At 35.4% G+C, this 21558-nt stretch overlaps 1 protein-coding gene across 1 annotated transcript; it reads right to left on the bottom strand.

The window, feature by feature from the left end:
• Positions 1 to 284: 284 nt before the first annotated feature.
• LOC120626711 (trypsin-1) lies at positions 285 to 17783 on the bottom strand. Its single transcript, XM_039894344.1, has 8 exons — positions 17688 to 17783; positions 7532 to 7658; positions 6557 to 6592; positions 5027 to 5189; positions 3573 to 3781; positions 2725 to 2885; positions 1776 to 1866; positions 285 to 406 (listed from the first exon to the last, which is right to left on the bottom strand). The coding sequence occupies exons 1-8, from the start codon at positions 17781 to 17783 to the stop codon at positions 285 to 287; spliced, it is 1005 nt and encodes a 334-aa protein (XP_039750278.1).
• Between the last annotated feature and the right edge of the window lie 3775 nt (positions 17784 to 21558).

Here is a 21558-nt window from a genome sequence, read left to right as displayed (position 1 = left end):
AAAATACTTTTATGAGCATTTATGGCGCTAAGCTTGTTCATAAACCGTCCACAATTTTACATACTTTCCTTCTAAAATAAAACTTAAGTAGCAATCCAAAGGGAGCCACAATAATTAAGTATGAACAGTTGTTGGAGTTATTTACATTGCTTAAAATATTTGCATAATAACACGTATAAGTATTTTCTATAACCCAATAAAACTTAACATATAACAGAATTATCTAAATATGTAATATATTAGAAGTTGAAACTCTTAAAAAAAAAAAATTTCAAAATAGAACTTTAGCTGTCGCACAGGCATGTGTCACGCAGATTCGCCCTTAACCAGGGCAAGTATCGTGTTATCCGGGTGTAAACTCCGGGGTACCCAGGTCTACCACATCCAACACCCCATGATACTATTCCTGCAAGAAACAATATCACCATTTAAAAATATACTCATCACCCTATTAACTTCCCACTGCTGGGCACAGAGCTCTCTCATGTTAAGAGAAAAATTAAACCACAAAAAATCTCATGCTTTAACTATTAATATGAAGCGGTAATAGCCCCGTGGGTAGGACTTCGACTTCTTAGACTTCAATATTCGGGGGGGCGAGTTCGAATCCCAGCACGCACCACTAAAGTTCTCTCAAAGGTGTGTGTAGTCCACCAATCCGCACTGGGCCAGCGTGGTGGACCCCTTCTCATTACGGGAGGAGACTTGTGTCATATAGAAGGTCGGTAACTTGTTGAAGATTATGATGATAATGCCAATGACAAAGACCGATGGTACTAGAGTAACAACCGCCAATATTCTGAGTCTGGGCTGGTACTGATAATTCTTGCGGAGAACTTAACAATTCTTTGCCTATACCGGAAATCGAACCCAAGTAACTGAACACTAATTATAAATGTGAAATTTGTTGCATAAATCAAGAAAAATGCCAAAAAGAACACATTCAAAAATTATTCATTTTGACCTATAGGTTCCGGGTTGTTATCACTAACATGTGATAATAATCGTTAAAGCCTGCCAACGCCCGTTGGAGAAGCGTGGTGATTCTATGCTCCAGTACCTATCCTATGATAGAGGAGACAGTGGCCAGTGCGACATTAATCGATTATGGTGATAGAAAAGTATGAAAATCTTACAACAACATAGCCTTTAAAATTGCTTAAAAACGAATTCAGGGAAATTTAATCTACGGGTATTTTTTAATATCAATCATATAATATCAATATGTTGTAAAGTTAGAATATATGTTCCGTCAATGCTCACGGATAGCTTTCATTATATTAAGTCATATAAGTCGATTTTGTATATGTTTAAATCCAGGATTAAATCCAATAACTAGTAGTGTTACAACTTAAAGAGAGATGCAATTAAATCTAGTGTTAGTTCTGTGCTCAACCGAGTAAGAAGTACTTGCGTTTGCTGATTAGGGGTTTCCACTTAAGCTAATTTGGACCCCAATGCCATCAGTTAATAATCAATAGCCTATAACAGTCCACTTCTGGACAAAAGGGCTCTACTGACGGGAAGGTTTGCTCATCAACGCCCCGCTGGCCAGATGGGTTTGTGATCGCAGGAGATGGTAGTATAGACGACACTGTTGCCCGTTTCCCGATATATTCACTTAGTCGCATCGTACGACAACGGCCGGAAAACTAGGGTTGGTGACAACTGTAGTCTGATCTGCCGTCACCACACGGCACCTCAGGAAATAAGTGGCATTTATTTCTAACTACAGTCAGTTAGTAAGACAGTTATTATAAATATCTACTACTCACCTACGATTTGAAACTTGTCTCCGTTTTGTAAAAGCAAGGGGCCGCCACTGTCACCTTGGCAAGAGTCAATGGAAGGTTTGCCCGCGCAAAGCTGAAATTGATTGAATTAATTTATTTATTGAACATTTTATCTTTCCCTTTATTTCTTCTATGATACTGATGCTGTGATCAGTAGTGGAGTAGCTCAGGGATAATTTCTTGGCCCAACATTCCAGATTATGCTATACGAAGGAATCTCCCAGTTAAAAAGTGGATTAATTCCAGTTAGTAGGCTTAACTATGATTTAGTAATTTTAGCTATAATAGAGAAGAATACTCATGACTAGGGTAAATAAAGCGCTGAAACAAATGAACAGGTGGATGCGATGCCGAAGAACGGAAGCATTTATTTTTAAAGGGAGGAAGGAGAAGTAAGCTACTTCAAAGAAGCACAATATATACCTCAGGGTAAGGCTCGACAAAAGCCTCAGATAAAAACAACGTTGCTGTACAGAATCAAGCAAACTGACTACAAAAAGAAACACTAGAGCAAGGTCATGGCCATGATGTACTGGTAATGGCAGAACTTGTAGTGCTCGAACAAAAAACCGTCTACATTTGAATCGCAAAACTTTCTACCGGAACCTAGGTGAAACATTAATCAAGAATTAAAGTTTGCTCGCTCAGCGATTAAAGGATTGTCAACCGGCTTTTCGCAATTGAAGAGCTCAAAGAGAATTGAAACTTTAAACACGAGAACGGTTATTTGAATAAAATATAGCCCCAGACCACAAAAATTAAGAATTTTAGTGAAGTAACTTTTTTAACATCTTAAATTGTCATTGGATGCAAAGGAAACAAGATATTTTTAAAAACTTTTATTGCAATATCTTGGCTATTTTACTGAGGTTTTTAAAGGACAAATATTGCAAGAAGGGTTTTCTGTGTAAGCATATCAAGATTACCCTACCATGTTGTTAGTGATTCGTGTTGCCCTGTACTTCATTCCGCGACACTGCGTCAGTGATAGGATAGGCACCCTAACTTCTTGTACCACGGCAGGCAGAACACCACCTTCTGAAGTACGTCCCCATCCGACAACGATACCTTCTTTACCTGTTGGCTCGGCACCTGGAAGTATACTCTTATAGTAAACTATATTTTTATGAAATCCTTTAAAGACCTGCAATAATTCAAACCTTTTTTTTTGTTATTTTTGACTATGATTTCAACTAATACTTACACCTTATAATTCTATCATAGAGTACATATGACATTCTTTTAATTACAATTTTTATTATGTTTAATATATCGTGGTCGTAGCCTGCGACTCAACATGTATAATATTTTGTCATGTTTTAAGCAAATAAATGAATTTGATTTGAATTTGAATTTGCAAAAATACGCGTTGCCAAAACTAAATGACGACCTTTTAAAGTTAACGCAGGCGAAGCCGCGGATAACAGCTAGTCTATCTATATGTACCTTATCATTAAATCGATCAACATCAAATGAGAAAATATATGTTAATCTAGACCAAATATTTAACTAAAAGATTATCCACTATTAAAGATATAATACATTTTTCTTACAGTAAGAAATTACAATGTTGCATCAAAATATATATGTATCTAGGGATTACTATTAGGGTTTTTTTTTAATTTCATTTAATAAAAATAGTGGAAATGATAACGTGTACAGAAGGACATAGCACTTTAGGTCGCGTTTTAGTTCGCAACGTTCTGAAATTAAACAAAATATCTCAAACATAAAATTCAGTCTTTTGAATACCAGAGTAGAATAAGTTAGTTTACTTACTTGCTGGAGGTAAACATACAGGTTTGATGATCTTGGAGAAGTTGACAGGTTTGCGCAACTTCAGCAGAGCGATGTCGTTGTTATATGAGTCGGCGTCAAAGCTGCGGTGTCGGACGATTGCTGTGACGGCTCTCATTATAGCAGCGCTTTCCGTCGTCACCGTTTGATCGTGGTCGCCCAGAATTACTCGGATTTTGGATCGTTTGAGCCTGGAAAACGCAAAACCTATATTCCTAAATAGCGCCACATTTCAAAACATGTGCTATCGACACCGGTAGGTATATTGAAATTCAAATTCAAATTCAAAATGTCTTTATTCATGTAGGCCTATCACAGGCACTTATGAAGCTTTCATACATATATGTTTGATGGTGATAACTTCGCTCGCGAACTTAAACCTAAAGCTACGAGGGTTCCAAACGCAACCTGGTGTAAGTAAAGAAGAGCCAACAACAACAACAAACTTTGCCGGGTGAATTTATTGTTTTTGTTATCACCATCTCACAGTAAATTAATATTAAGCTATGAAGTTAGAGCAATTCACACCCAAGCCTTTTAAACTTTAGGTAATCCTTAACATTATAATAGGATTTTTCTGTTGGCTTACGTTTTATATAATCTTTGGACTTATTGAGACATCTCAAAGATTTCATTTGGTAATTTGTTATAATATAATATACAGTTTCCCTTGAATTAATTAGCAATGTTATTTTTCCAAAGATAGCAGCAATAACGAGTTTTCTTTTTTATTTTACCATAAATTGACTTAGTACAATCTCCCTGAGACCTAAATGTGCTATTATGATTATGCAGACTCAGGTTACCGGAACCCAAACCTAAGTATTACGATTGTGTCTCATTTGTGGATCAATAACAAAAAGTATTAATGAAAGAAATGAGAGTTCATGATTATTAAAGTATTTTAGCAACGAATAGCTAAAAAAGTTTGTTTGCAGCATGTAACCTACCGATTAGCAGTACACGCTCATTTCTTTAGTACTTACTTACTTCACTTTGATAAAATATACCTAATTTAATTAGGCACCCAGAAAGTATAAAAAAAAAAAAAACTTAAACACTAAAAGGCATCTACTCTGTAGTCTAAAGATGCTGTTAGTTTTTAACAATGAATTATTAAAGAAAAAAGCATGCGCTACTGATCACAAATCTTATTTTATGCATTATCAAATTGCACATAACATTATGCGTATTCGATCACTGAAAAAAATCTTAAGTCCCATTGTGAGATGTAACAAAAATCCGACTTAGTTTGCTATGCATTTCTAGGGTCATCTAGTTGGGATACCTCGTAGCTTTGGTTTCAAGTTTATGAATGATTCTCACACACATAATTAAAAAATTATTTACGTTAAAAATTGTATTTTTAAGGCTTCCAAATTTTGAGTTTGAGTTTATTAGATTATTATTAAATAGAACATAGACAAAACCCTTACTTTCTTACACAATGCGCCGCTGTCAAAACATACTCCTTGGACAGTAGCGATGCCCCGCAGTGGAACTGGCCGTCGTATACAAGCCTCGCCATCCAAGGGTACCGGTTGATACCGGCTGGCATTCCGCCCACTATGCGGTTCTCCTGGTTCGGACCGCCGCACTCTGCAATGAGAAAGTGAAATTAATTAACGAGCTGCAGGAAGCCTGTATTACTACTTATAATTGAATTGCGTAAATGTATATCGGAAGTATTGTTGCCGGGTAATACCTGTAGCCTTAGTACAAAATTTTACTTGCTCGCAATCGAGCAGACGCTTTCGCATATTAAACTTTGTATCGTCAAAGTAAAATATAACCAATATCAACCGTTGTAGAGTTGCAAGTCCTATACTTCTGATTTTGTTTTACAAATGTTCTGTCAATAGCCAGAGTTATACAATTGTAGAGTAATTTAAGCTCTAAATTAATTGAAATAAGATCCATTTCACTCTGCTGTTCAAATATTTCATACTCGAAAACGACTCCTTGATTGCGAGCAGCCAAATTTTTTACTAAAGCCACTGTAACCAAGTCAATTTGCTACTAGTTTGCTCGCGACTATGGATCGCCAAATTGTATATGCTGTGTTTAAGAAATTGAATTTAGGAAATTTAAAATATCACTTTCTTTTGGGCAACCTGCATGAGCCTGTTTGATGAGGAAACCTGCGTGCCTGAAAATTCTCCATAACGTTCACAACGACCAATACATGGCCAGCGTGGCAGGCTACGGCTTAAACTCTCCTTATTCTGTATTCATTGTTTTTCTATGCTGTTTACCTTTTGTGATGTGCAATAAATGCATATTCATTCATTTATTCATTCATCCTTTATTTATACAAGAGGAACTTCCTCATACATAAAGTATAACGTATACTTTATGTATGAGGAAGTTCCTGTAGATAGAACATAGTCTACTTTAATGTAATGTTCTCCAGAAAGAATGTCACAGTTGTGACAATTTGCTTGCAAAGAAAAAAAACAGACATACTTTTACATCGATTCCCACAACCAAGGAATTCAACCAAGGTCTATGTGGAATTCCTGTATTTTGTTAAAAGTATAAAGAATTTTTCGGGCTTTTCCTTGTTAATCTAGGAACTTACTTTCGCATTTTTATAGGTACCTTAATAATGTAGCTTACCTGTTTTTTATATTTTATGATAAAGATTATTTGACACCTAAAAACATTATATAAATAAAGGTGGGAGAAATATGGTACTTAACACTATAGATAAAACAACAAGAAAATAAGAGAAGAAAAAGGAAAAGTAATGCGTGCAAAATGACAAAGTGCTACGGGTAAAGCCTTGAAATTAACTTACCAGTATCTTTAGAAAATAGGACAAAGGAAGAAGGGGAAATTAAAACCTAGGAACTAATAACTGAGAACATTCACTAAATAGGTGCTCTTGGTGCAAAGGATTATAAGAAGCGGTGCAAAGGGTGCGGTCCTTCGAAACGTGCTAATTACTCCAGTGTGAAACTTACCTAGCTTTCTAGGAAGTGGGTTCGCTCTGCCGCATTCTAGAATGTAAACGTGATTGAAAATAGTAAAGTTTCCCAAAGACTTCTAGGAGATTTCCAAAGTACACAACTAAACTGGAAGGGAAACTACTGTGTATTCCTGAGAAAATTAATAAAGTGAAGAGATGTATGTTGTGCTGGAAATAGATCGAAAAATACTGCACAGAAGACGAATTACGACGTAAAACGTAAGTATAAACTACTGGCAGTATGGCAGTTCGTTTTTCGTTTAGGTACAAGTTAGCCCTTGTCTGCAATCTTCTGCAAATCTAAAATGATAGCAGGCTAACCTGTTATAAGTGTGGCAGTTATATTTAACCCACACCCCTTATCATGTTGTAAGTACAAGCCAAAACCGCGGCCTCCCATCATATTGCCTGAACTTGCCCGGATCGGATCGGACAACCCACTTATAAGACAACAGCGTTAACTAATACTCCAGGAAGGTCGTTATCATATAAAACGTAGAAAGAGAAGATCTTTTGCAGAGAACCTTTATTCGATATACGAACAGGTTCGACGCTTTACTTCTAAAACCATTCTTCGACAACAAGTTTTCAATAATTACACAGCGAGTTTTCATAATTCAAATGACAACACCTTTCAAATGTCAATAAATGAACATATACTGCGTAACTATTCCGAATTTATGCCACTTTATAAATAAGGAACTCTATGTCTAGATTGACCGTCTGTATTACATCGGCCGTGCAGTTCTAATGCATCCAATCTCTCTAGACCCTTGATAATGAAATTTAAATTATAGATATATGGCTGATCCTTTCGGATTGTAAAAAAATTACATTAATTTATTCAATTTAATAATTCGCACCTTTTACTATACCTATATTAATTAATTTCATTAGTTATTAGATTAATGATCATATTTAAAAAATTTACATTTAAAAATTTTGGTAGGTTTTATTTTCGTTTACGTACCGCAGGAACAAGTCTTAACCACAGTATCATCCTCGTCATCTTCAACGCTCTGCTCCTCCAAAAGAGGTACTTCTAAGCCGAAGATGTTGTCGAACAAAAATCTTTCCGATCGATTGCCCGTGGAAACCTGCAAGAATAATTAATCGATATGAACAAACTAGGAGAACTAATCAAGCTTAAAGTTATTTTAATAATACTGCTTGTGTATGAAGTCTATTGAATAGCTTAACATTTACATATATTTAGCATTTTTTTTATTGAGAATTTTGTCTCAGTATCAGGATGACAGGGTTCTTTTATTGGCACACACCTCTTTTGGTTGCAAAATAAGACTTGTTTTAAACGGTGACTGTAAATCGTAAGAAAACCTGCAAGCCGAAGAGTTCTCCATGATGTTGTTCGACTTCAAAGATATGTGAAGTCTACCCATCTACACTTGGCCCGCGTTCTGGATTACGACCCAAACCCTTTTCATTCGGAGATCGGTGCATTGCAGTGGGTCAGAAATTGATTGATAATAATGATGACAAAAATTCAATCTATTTGTAACATTTATGTAACAAATAGGTCGAATAACAAATTATATAAAATTCTATTCAAGCTTACCATATAGAGCTCTATCGTTTGATCATCAGAAATTATAGATACGAAACGACCACGCATTGTTTCAGAAATTTGCTGTCCAAAGAAATCAAAGTTTGGTAATTTTGTTGTCTCAAAATAATGCTGTTCTTTTGTACAGTTCACATAGTGGGAAAAAAGGGTAAGTAGACATTGTGCAATAAGGCACTAGTTAGGTAGGTAACTAGATGCTTTGAGAGTTAGTTTTGTGATTCTAGTACAACTGAATTATTAACATCATTTTAAATTCATGTTTCAAGATACAAAACTGAGCACAACAATGCTAAATTGATAAAAATTATAAACAAAACGATTATTCAAATTGTGGAAAAGTTTACGTGAATTTTTGGTGATAACTTACATAAGTTAAGCTTTGTTGCGTACTTTACTTTCGCGTGCAGTCGCAGAAGAACCCTTACGCAATAAGATAATTGCCAAGCTAATGTCAATGTTACTTTCACAATCTTAACGAGCACGTTCCGGTCGGCTCTTTTTGTTTTATTTCCCTTGTTCTTTGATATGCTTTCTTATACTGGGGAGATTAGGTATCAACTCAATATGAAAGGTTTTTTGCTCATACGAATTCTACACTTTAAAAGAGAAAGGTATTTTCTTCACGTGCAAAATCTACCCAGATAACGATCTCAACATTTAAGGAAACGTGCATATTTATGTAAGTTTCTCATAATAAAGACCAAAGATAATCTTTTAACTTAAATATTTTTTTCCAAAGAGGAAGATCCTCGATAAGTTATATACCCCAAAAACTTAATGTATGAATACGAGAAAATTAAGATTGCTAAAAAAAAGTAAGTAAAACAAATATGGCTATTAGTTCATTTCTCATAAATATGTATAAGTACTTAACGCTACCTCCTCCTTATTCTTTGTAATCTTTCGTATTACCTACTCAAACAACAATGGAATTCTTTAGGCACAATAGATTTTTGGTACCTTCGACTAGATTCTAGCGAGTAGAAATATACCTATACCTACTAGAGAATTAAATAAATGCTTAAAGTTGGTTTCTTTGAGAAATAATATATTTAGAAGTAAGTACTCTGAAATCTTTCGTATTTATAACTCTGTAGAAAATAAACTAACATGCATAATTTTAAATGGCAGTTAAGAGCATAGATGATACTCATTAGGATTTAGTGGAATATTTGATTTACCGTAAAAGTTAAAGTACTTTACACTTCATTGAACAAACTTTAATTCATTTCCGTAACAAACAAAATGGGAATTGGCACAAAAAAACCAATAGTCGATTTATTTTTACTTTAACCCAACAATATAATTTTAAAAGTAGGTATATAATTTTTTTTTTTATCAAAGTTTTTTTATTTATGAATTGATGAATACAAACTCAGCTAATGTTTTGTTTGTTGGTTGGTTTATCCATTATCTTAGCAAATATCCCTGCACAAGAAACGTGTCTTTCCGCATATCGAACTCGTATGTTAGGTATCTCCATGCGCTTTCCCTTGCAAACGGCGACCACGTAACGGTGACGAAACGACTGTATATGTTTTATATTAGCTAATAGACATGACATAACCCGCTAACAAGGCTAAGGTTGACCATTTGTAAACAATGTTGACGAATTTAGAGTGCTCATTTATATTATCTTGACCCACTAGGTGGGTACATAACACTCGTGTTTAGAAAAAATACTGTGTTCTCAAAGAACAATTTAGGTTTCACAAATCAGATGATTGGAAAATATATAAAATCTATGATACTAACAAAAAATTAAAGAATATTCTTTCATTTGTATCATAGATTTCTATATCATAATTTCTTGAAATAAGCTCAGGTAGATTATGTTATTTTTATACGAATACAATTACGAGTAGGTATAGCTTCATTTTTTTTTTGTAAGCAAATATATTTGATTAAATAGTTCTAGAATTCCTATTTTAATTATAAATTCCTTTGAAGAAATCATTAGATTGATTACAACTGGTTTCCTATTTGAATATGCTAGAATGTCGGAGCTTCAACGTAGCGAATAGTCTTTTATCTGCTAAGAAATAGTAATTTATGAGAATAATAACTTGGTTTGATTTATGATATGATTGATTTTAATATCTCAAAGGCTTTTGACCGTGTCTGGCACGATGGCTTTATCAGCAAGCTTCGGGTTACGAGATACCGACAGAGTAAAGGATCCTTTCGATAAGTTGTAGACAGCAGTTTATCTGACCTAATGGCTGTCAATGCCGGGTTCTTCACGGATATCTCTCCATTACACTTTTTCTGCTGCACAGCAACGATCTATTGAATCCCGGTTTCTTTGGTTAAGCTAATGAACACTCTTTAAGGATCTATCCCATATGTCTAGTTCTAGTAATCTTCCAGTAGCATTGACAACCATTATATAAACAGCGAGACGCCGTAAATGGTGGCATCCTTATTTTATTGATTCAACCACGGTTCTGATACGAACCGCTAAGGTATGGAGCTCTCTTCTGGCATATGTTACCTGCCCTTAGACAAGAGTGAATAGGTATTTTATATGCAAGCGCACCTCAACCTCAGTTTCGCTTTTCCCGCAGAATAGGTACCAAGCATGAAACCGATATCATATAAAAAATTGACTTAATGTAAATATATTGTGCTTTATAACATTCTAAAATAATATGTAAAAACTAAAACAAGATCGAAGCAATGAGACCACTTAGGATGAGGAAAGAGGAAGAAGGTTGTGAATAAGTAAAAAAGTGATAAAGTAAAACATTTGCTACCTCGTGTATTCCTAGATGAGTTTAACACATTTTAATAGACATCGATATAATATGATTACCGTGATGATTTAAACCACAAGTCTATAGACCAAGCGATTAGAATTGTAGAACAAGTAGGGTTTTGTAGTTTATGAACCAATAACTGCCTATCTGTTGCTTTAATGGCAAGCAAAACATGACATAGGTATGCAATACCACACCTTAATCATTATAATATCAAGCTATTGGCTTTTCTACAGTCTAATTTCCCCCTTTCGTGGGGGCACACCATTATCAGAATTGTTGTCCAACTAATGCGAAAGTCTTGTATTTGAATTTAGAGACATTAAAATCTGCAGTTCATTTGATGTTTCTACTTATTTTTATTTCATATTTTTCATTTGTTGATGAAGATTTTTTACCACGATTCTTTAACACTTCGTTTTAGCTTTAATTATTATTTATAAATAATAAATATCTACAAACGCTTTTTTAAAGCCTGAAATAGAGAAGTAAATGAAAATTTATATAGGAAAGTTTTATTTATGAGAAGCTGCAAGAAGAATAAGTCGTGATAACTTAGTTTTGTTATAAAAATATCGTGACCTAATTGTTCGAGAGTCGTGAACCGTAAAACTTTCGCTACGTCCAAAGTCAATCAATGTCAAGTGTTCGAATAATAATTAAAGATCGAGGTTCAAACAAAACAAAAACACCACAACGAGATTTAGGTTTTATATAACTCCTGCAAATCTGGACTGAGCCGTGACCCAAAATGTTGCAACGGACCTTGTATTGATCATTTCTTCTAAATAACTATCGTCTGAAGTTCAATATCAGGTCGTAGACCGTACAAGGCTAATCATTGAACCGATTGAACTCAATATTACGGTGTCACGTAGATATTTCAATACCAGTAAAATTCAGGTTTTGTCTTCATACAAATTGGATTGTAATCACTTTATGGTCGAAAAATATTTCAGCTGCCATGATAATGCAAAAGCAAATAAAAAAATTACCACGTAGGTATGTGATGAATTGAAAAACTTTTAACTAAGCTAACATCCACGCTGCATCCCAAAGACTTTTAAACTAAAAGAAATTTGGTCATGAAAAAAAACCGCATAAAATTTGACGTAGGAAAAGGTAGGTACAAATATAAAAAATGTGGTAGTGTTAGTCTCTTTGTTTGCTTGCTTGTCTTTGTTTGTTCGTTGGTTTTTGTTTTTTTTTTTTGCTTTGTTCGATTCAACCGCTGCACCGGTTTTAATGTAATTTGGCATATTTTGCATATTACATAGGTACATGACATTATATTTGACATTTTATCCCGGGAAAATACAGAGGTTCTACGGTATTCATAATACCATTTGTTTTGTAGTATATGTTATCTATGCTTGCTCCAACCGCTGAATTAACAGATACTGACAGAAATACTTATAACGGATACACCTATATTTCGTGCTGGAGACGAAATATAGGTGTATCCGTTACGATAAAATAATTTGAAATACCAAAAATTAAAAAAATACACATTACGGTTTTATACTACGAGTTACGGGGCCACAGCAAGTGGTAACATATTAAAAAATACAAACATGATTAAATGGCATTTGTGTTACTCAGAGATTTGACGAACGAAACTGCCCTCGTTTCCTTTTAACACCTCACTATACTTTCTTGCGTTTAATGAACGAGTACGGATAACAAAAACGAGAGTACAATAACAATTACCTCGTGAAAGGCTCGCAATTACATTGGAAAGTAGTTTGATGATTGACCTTACGAATTCAGAAGCGTTAAAAGCAATGAAAATGAAACAAAAATATAGAAAGAAAGCAATTGACTATGAAAATAGGTAATATTATACTCGTAGGTATGCAGGTAAATGAAGTATTAATAAAACAGATTCATTTTAAAAAGAATGCAGTTTGACAGTTAGTTTTTCCCATGTCTATGCTCTTGAATTAGGTAAGTACCTACGTGATAAAATCAACGTTAATTTTAAAATATTGCTAAGGCATGGAATAAAAGTTGCCTGTACCTTCTTTTGAGTGCAAGTCATCGCTAGCGGCTAGCCAGTTTCCAAAAATTCAAAATTCATTTATTTCAAGTAGGCCTAGTTTATAAGCGCTTTTGAAACTTCAAGTCAGTCTGTTTGTAGTGACTCTACAACCGGTTCGGAAGATAGGAAAGCCGGCAAGAAACAACAACAAACAAACAAACAAAGAAGGCCTTATCTTTCCAATAGAAAAAGATAAAAGCCTATGAAGACTATGTTACTTCTCGAGTAATCCTCTTCATGCCTGTATAAATCCCGTCAAAATCAATTCAACAGTTTCGGAGATGACCCTCAACAAACATACAATAAACATGGATATAAAATTGTAAAACTTAGATACCTTAGATATTTACCTAACAAGTGAACAGATTTAAAGCTTCCGTGGTAGGGCGTCGCTGATAACAGTGAGGAGCGATGGATGTTTAGTTGGAGTCTCAAAATGCTGGTATAGTGAGCACGCTCCGAAAGGTCTGAAGTTGGTAGCCCTAGTACCAGTTACAATGACACCATCTAACGAGTCGAGGCTGCTGGATACAAGGGTATGAAAGCGTAAGGGTAAATAATTTCAATTTGATTTGCATTTTACATTATGTAACTCATACATTGTTCATAATGTAATATCACAATAATCAAAAGCAAAACCCTTTTAGGGAGCAGCAATTGCAGCAATTGGCGCAGCAAAGTGTAGAAGCAGTAATCATCATATGCACTGCTGGATCAGAGGCCTCTACCAAATGAAGTGTTTGTTCAATGCTCATAAACACCGTGGTGGGGTAAGTTCACAGTCAATGAATGAATGAATGAATGAATACACTTTTATTGTACACCACATAAACATAACAAATTAAAAGTAAAAATTTAACAAAAGGTATACAATTTGGCGGCCTTATCGCTACATAGCGATCTCTTCCAGGCAACCAAAGGCGTTAAAAACAGCTCAAGAAGAGAGGTAGGTGGTGCATTTAACTGTACTGTGTTGCAAATAAACATGGTATATGGTCAATGGTAGTAGAGTAGTACAGAAACGCTGCTGTCCGTTCTGCGATATATTCCCTTAGTCGGCCCGTAACACACCCGTGTGAACTGACCGTGTGTGACAACTGTATACTGATTAGAGTAAATAATTCCCTATAAAAAAAACCCATGGTATGCCCAGAAGAGGATTTCCACAGGCTGGGACAAAGACGACGAAGATATGTAAGTCATATAACTAGATACCATCTTAAATCGTGTCCCGCCTTCCAATGTAATTCCAAATACAGAATATTATATTAAATATGTGAAGAAACCGGATACAAAAGTTATGTAAAAACAAACTAACCAGATAAATATTTAATGCGGTATTAATTGATTGTTATAAAAATAATCTATGGAAAGCTTTTATTAAAATCAACTTACATTTAAAATTTGAGCACTTCTCAATCACGCATATTTAGAAAAAAAGGTATGAACTTCTTTTTATTCCATTGCAAGTTAGTTCTTGACTGAAATCTTGCCAGCGGGTAAGAAATGAGGCAGTTATATTAAACTTATACCCCTAATCGGTTTCTACGTGACATCGTACCGGAACGCTGAATCGCTTAGCGGCACGTCACGTAACTAGCCACGGCGCGTCGCTTCCAGACAATCGCAAAATAATTTCAGGCATTATAAATTCCCAAATTGCCCCGGCGAAATGATCGAAATCGGGACAGCCAATTTCACAGTGCTTTCCGCTGCACCAGGGAGATCGTCAATTCAAATAAAAAACCATAAAGCTTTTAACAAGGTTGTAGAAATATCAAAGCTCAAAAGTTAAGGAGCGGTGACAGCCTAGAGGGTAGGATTTCGGCTTTATTTTCCGGTGACCGAATATAAATCCCAGCACGCACCTCTAACTTGTCTAAGTTATGTGCGACAGGGCGTTGCCATAAATCTTACAACATCCACCTACCAATATACATAAAAGGGAATATAATGTCAGTAACTATCAATTTAATTACCGTACGGCACCTTCATTATCTTTAAGTTCATTAGAAACAGTGGTTTGTGTTTTGTTCTCAGATAAATGCATGCAGTCGTGCTCTTCCTGTTCCCGTGTACCATTTAGTTCTGCTCGGAGCTTGTTCTGAGAATGTACCCGTGGGCAGCGTTACAGTTACTTGATTGTGTCTAACAGATGTAGTCTACAGCTTGTAGACTGCAAGTCTTAAACAATCCACAGCAGATATGCTACTTACTTGCTTTCAATGTTATTGTTTTATATCCTACAAAGCATTTATCGGAGTCGATTTTAATAGTAGAATGACTGCAACACTGTAATTTTGCTTTTTGATTGTCTTTTTTTACTGCAATCTCGCCTGGTGATGATGAAGTCTTAAAAATGTAGCGGGCTTACCGTTTGAGATATGGCAACCCAATCTTTTTAAGCGGTATCGTACTGGAACTCTAAATCGCTTAGCGGCACGACTTTGTCATTTGGGTGGTAACTAGCCGCCGTCGACGCCTCCCAGAGCAGATCAGAAAAATTCGGAAGTAAAAAGGCCGACACTTAAATACCACAGCAGCCACCCAACTGCGCCAGGGAAGTCGTAAAATGCTTGCACTGATGACACAATAACACCATTGGTTAAGGCACTGCATGTCCTAAATATTATTATAAACTAGCTGACCCGCGCAACTTCGTCTGCACCGAATCGGTTATTGGAGGTTTTAATATTTAAAAAAAACCTAGAAACGAATTGCAGCATTACCTACCAGGTCCACTTTTATTTCCAAACTATGTTATTTGCGGCCGGGCGGTCCGCTACGTATTTCTTGCTTTTTGCGTTTCTATACCCTTTAACGGGATAAAAAGTATCAAAATTCAAAAAATTCAAAATATATATCTATATGTTGACTCGGAATACTCGCTACCACTATACCAAATTTTATTTAAATCCGTTCAGTAGTTTTTACGTGATGTCCGGACAGAAAGACAGACAGACAGACAAAAATTAAATAAAAATCTGTGTTGAACTCAGTATCGATTATAAAGCATCCAAAGATCAAAATTTTTATAATATATTAAGTGTACAGAAATCTTCCAGTTACAGTTTTAGTATACCTAAGTATAGATAAAGTTAAGTACCTAGTTACAGTGATGTGTTAAGGTCAACAAAAGATACGTTTGATATAGCGACTTTTAAGGAAGAAATAAAGTCGATTCGAAATGAGGATGGCCAAAATATGTATGGCCTGCCTAAAATCGCGTGCAGTAACCAAGTAGGTGGAATATTCTTATATAACGTGACGTAACCGGCGAAAGTAGTGCATGTCCGTTTCATCTACCACACGAATATTATTGCTTTGGCATAATTATGGTCCATTAACGAATTTCAAATGTCAGTGTTTGTATCATAGGAAGCTAAACAAATAATATATTTGGCATCTATTGTTGCAGAAGAATGTTGTAACTCTTATATAATTAATTTATTCATAATCCTGATGGAGCTTAGTGCCTGGCGTAAATAATGGCTGTCCATATATTTTGCCATATCTGCTTAGAATAATTTCAAGGTGGAATCATTGTTTGTTATTTAATAAGTTTTACCTACATGTGTCTGTTAATGAACGTCACGCACGTCTTCTCATTAGAAATAGTCTTTTGTCTAATAGCTTTTTTAATTCTATTATTTTTTTGTCATCATTTTATAAGTTCAGGATATAAACAGGAATAGCAGAAACTTAAAATAGGATACGAAAGGCGACATAATCGCTTAGTGGCGATCACTGCCAGGCACCCATACGCCGCGACTTGGATATTTGATAAAAAACGGAATTGACAAACAGGATAGAAAACATAATTATACTTTAAAGGTTCCTACTATTCTTCTGAGGTACTGAATCCTCAAAACCGAGGACGACGTTTCAATCAATCCTATAACAGTCTAAAACAGTCCACAGCTTAACTAAAGACCTCTCTCAACGGGAAGTTTGGTCATAATAACTACGCTGAGCAGACGGGTTGGTCATCGGTCACGTTTTAAATTTGATGGAGATATGGAGTCGTAATCATCGTAAGAAGCGTTCAAAATGCTCTTTTTACTTTTCTAGAGAAGAGTCTTTGGGACTTTGTCAGTACGTCTCTAAATAATTTACCAGAGATTTTAATAAAACTCTTCTTTAATGATACAAACAGACTAGATATATGACGCCGTCTGTGTACGTCATGATTGATCAAATATAGTAAATATAAGAGAGAAAAGAGTTTCATCATGATAATGTCAGAAATACCTATGTAGGGGCTAGGATTATAAGATATAGGTATATGGTTATAGCTCATAACTTACTATGGCTAAAATTTTTTTTATATGTACGCAGATGGTGATAGCTTTGTCTGAGATAACATAACAACAAAAACTACATGACATAACAAATTTTTTTGTATGAAATGCAAATAAAAAAGTTATTAATGCAGCATTTTAATTTATTCGTTTAGATCGATACCTACGTTATAAACTAGCCTATATTTGAATATTATGAGATGCTTCTTAGCTACTCATATTGTAAGAAAATAATTAAAATAATATGCTTGGAATAAAAATAATATCTTATCTGATAATTGATTCACACATTACCGAGTTCTCACTAACGATCGACGTCATAAAGTAATTAACGTGTAAGTAGTATCTAGCGAGTGCAATCCACTGAAAGTAAAAGTGCATTGGATGTCGTTGCACCGTCACGCGCGTTGACCGATAAAGAATAATAATATTTTACTCACATGGTTATCACGTATATCCTGCAGCGTTATCTTCCTGCCCTCCAAAAAGGTTAGCGTAAGCACAAAAAATATAGCCACTTTTCTCCATGGGCACATTGTCGGTGATAGGGCAGTTGCGATTCTACGCCGAGGCATTTATTTACGCGGCATTTCCTTGCGGTGTTTCCTCTCGAATTCAGCGTTTTAATGACATTATTTCGAATATTTCGCAAATAAAACGCTGGCCGACTGTCGCTGGCGGCCGCGGCCGCGCGGGATCGTCTACGCTGGGGTCTTCGGCCACCACTTCGCGTACTTTCTCCTCGGGCCAAAAGCGAGCCCCACCGCCGTTACCACCACAATCGCTCTGTTTATACTACACAGCTGTTTTATGTTATCAACATACCTACCAATTTGAAATTACATACATTTAAGTTTAATTTTTTGTGCAGCAGTGTCTAAGGCTCGACTTCCTTTATTCCCAGCCAAGGCAGCCATCCCATTGTTGGGGTGGATTTATATTTCAAATTCTTTGTTAAAATTTATTATTTATTATAGTTGTATTCGTTCCATAATGAGAATGTTTTTTTTTTTTTGCGACTATCTATCTTCTATCTATACTTATAATAAAACTGAACTGGAAGATTTATGAATATATTTTATATCGATATAGATATAAAAGGTATTGTATTTATTAAATAAAATATAATTTTTATTAATACATAACTATAACCTAAAATAAACTATTTAAAAACTAAATAAAATCTAAAACGTCCTCGAAACCACCGCAGCGAGGCACGGTTCCCAATATGCTGGCAGCTTTGCCCCTTTGGATGGCCAAACTAATTCGTTGGCCAAGGTAACTGCCCGCTCTAGGATCACCGGTAGACTCGATAACCCTTTTCGATAATTCTTTGAAAAGGGCTCTTGCCTCCGGACCCCACGGTCCCAAAGTCTCTACTCCAAAAGGCACAAAAATTAAGCTGCTATCCAGGTTTTCATATTTACGCCTCTTGGCCTGCTCGGCACTGGAAGCAGCCGCACCTACCATTGACGAAGTGGCTTGGATGTGTGATGCAGCTAGGGTATCAACACAAGTTGCATCCCACAGAAGTGACCTTCCAAGCCTCCAAGGTATGAGCGTCATACCATCAGGTCTCTTGCCATCGCTCCGCGCCAAACCAATAGGTTCTAATACAGCTGAAAATGATATAAAATATATTCAATAGTATATAGATATAGATCGGGGGATGCTTTATAATAGTTACTGTTAGTACTGTTTATAATAGATACTGAGTCCAAAACAGATTTTTATTTAATTTTTGTCAGTCTGTCTGTCTGTCTGTCTGTCTGTCCGGGCATCACGTGAAAACTACTGAACGGATTTAAATAAAATTTGGTATAGTGGTAGGTGATATCCCGGGTCAACATATAGGATACTTTTATCCCGATAAACAATAAGTTTCCTCCGGGATATGGGATGAAAATTATAATCAATTTTACTTCATATCTCCGTTAAGTTTACACCGATTTTAATCATTCTTTTTTATATGACAGTTTGTAATACCAATCATGTACATATTGTCTAAATTTAATGAAAATCTGATGAATATTGTTGGAGATCAAGGACATAATTCTTCACAGATAACAGCAATTCGCAAGGCATATGGGACAATCCTACTAATATTATAAATGGGAAAGTTTGTGAGAATAGATGTATGGATGGATGGATGTATGTTTGTTACGCTTTTACTCTATTTTTTGCTCAAATTTGGCAGAGATACCTACAATATAGTCTGGCATAGCTTATATGCTTCTTTTTATCCCGGAAAAGCAAACAGCATCTACAGGATAGCATCGCTATTTTTTCTCCATTTGTCTTTCAAAATCCGCGCAACGGAGTTTAAGATTGACGTGGTTTTTTTTTAAGTCGACCTATTCGCGGACGAAGTTGCTCGGGTCCGCGAGTATTCACTAAACTACGGATTTTTAATTAGCTAGGTAAGGGCGCGGGCGCCGTAAAAATTACTTAACTTGTAAGTTCGCGCCGCGAAAATGAGATTGGTAACCTCTAACATAGAGAGTAAGGAGTATCCAGTACAATCCTCTACCTGCCTGTGCACGTTCCCGACACAATCAAACGTCAACAGCAAGACTTTTTTTTTTAGTAGATAACGTTGGTACTTCTAGCATTTAGTAAAAACTGTTATTTTACGGTACAAAAATACATGTTAATGTTATTTATTGTACCTTTTTATTAACAGAGATACTTTATACCACAGAGCAAAGCCAATGTTATACCTATACTAAATATTGTATATAATACCTACTATAATACACCTATGAACTTACCAAATGACTAAAACTATGGGTTACTTGGATACAAAGATAAGCTGGAAGATATTATTGGTTCTCCAACTATCAAAATAAAAAACGTGTCATAATATATACGGCCGCTGGGTTTTCCACTATATTATACATGAAAGTGAAATGAAGTAGGTAGGAGGAAACTACGCGCTAAGTAGTTAATGGCTATATTTCTGCAAAACGATGCTGTTCATCTTAAGAACAAAAATCTTTAAATATCACGCAAAAAGGGTGCAGTAAGATGAAAGTTTAACTTGTGTGTGTTTCTCTGTAGCATCGTATTTCCCAAATGAAGAGACCGATTTGGACTTGATTCTTTTCGATGTCAACAAGATGGTTGTCAGATATAACTTATAAAGGTCTCTTCAGGCTTTTAAAGATAAGGTATGAGCTGAATTCCTATCTTAACAACAAAGTGTAGGTACGAGTACCTAACTAACTTTCACACGTCCCAATGATATGAATACTATTATTTCGGTAGTATTTCCAAAACATGGCATTATTGAACTGGGGCTGCAACATCAAATAGCCTGCTAGAGATCCAACCCCTTAGAAACTTACAGAAGATAGATACCTATAGCGTGTTCGATCTCATTAGAATAGCCTTAATGAGTAGATGTTACATAGATGATGATGTACCTTAAAGATCCAATATTTTTTAAATTTATATCGAAAAGCGTTCTTTATTTTTTAATTATAATATAAGAACGTCATTTACGTGCTGTGAAAAGCACCTTGCGTTATCGGCATATGTATGCCTTGTGATTCTTCCTGAGGTAGATTATATTTCCTCATTTTAACATGCCCACATTCGGATAAAGAAAGTTCTCCCGGCAATTCACCATCAGCTCCTTTATTATGACGGGCGTGTAATGCTTATCAACCATATACTAATATCGTACAACTGTGTAATAACGTGTAATAGTGTCGTTGCGGTATAACAAAACTGTAACAGGTTCAATTCTGTACATTGAAGATGTTTTTAAAAAAATAATTTCAGTGGGCTATCAATAACCGATACTGAACCCAAAACTGTAATTTTTAATTATTTTTAATGTCTGTCTATCCGTCTGTAACATAGCCCCCGCATCACGCTGAAACTACCGAATGAAATCAAATGAAACTTTGCATGATTTTACACCATAACTCCGCAAATCTAAACCAATTTAAAAAATTTGTACTAGATAGGTTTTACTATTAATAAGCTGATTTTTGTCCAAATTCCGATCATATCTGATAAACGTGATCGGATATAAAGGACAGAACTCCTCAGCGGATAGCAGCCACCCCCTCACTTAAGGTTTAACGATACTGAATACTTACTTACATTAATTGTTGCCACATTTATGAGGACTTTAGTGCTAGGACTGAATAAAAAATGTTAGAAATTTTCTTGGTTAGGTAAACTTAAACTTACGAATAATCTAACAATGCTATTTCAATTTTTTCTTAAACGATTACTAGCAGGGGTAGACTGATGGATAACAAATTAACTTTCAAACTTCCAAACACGGGCATCCATCCA

The sequence above is a fragment of the Pararge aegeria genome, chromosome 10 (assembly GCF_905163445.1).
Source record: "Pararge aegeria chromosome 10, ilParAegt1.1, whole genome shotgun sequence".
NCBI classification, from domain to species: domain Eukaryota; kingdom Metazoa; phylum Arthropoda; class Insecta; order Lepidoptera; family Nymphalidae; genus Pararge; species Pararge aegeria.
The sequence above is the reverse complement of the archived record's forward strand: the minus strand, read 5'-3'. Positions and strand labels throughout refer to the sequence as shown.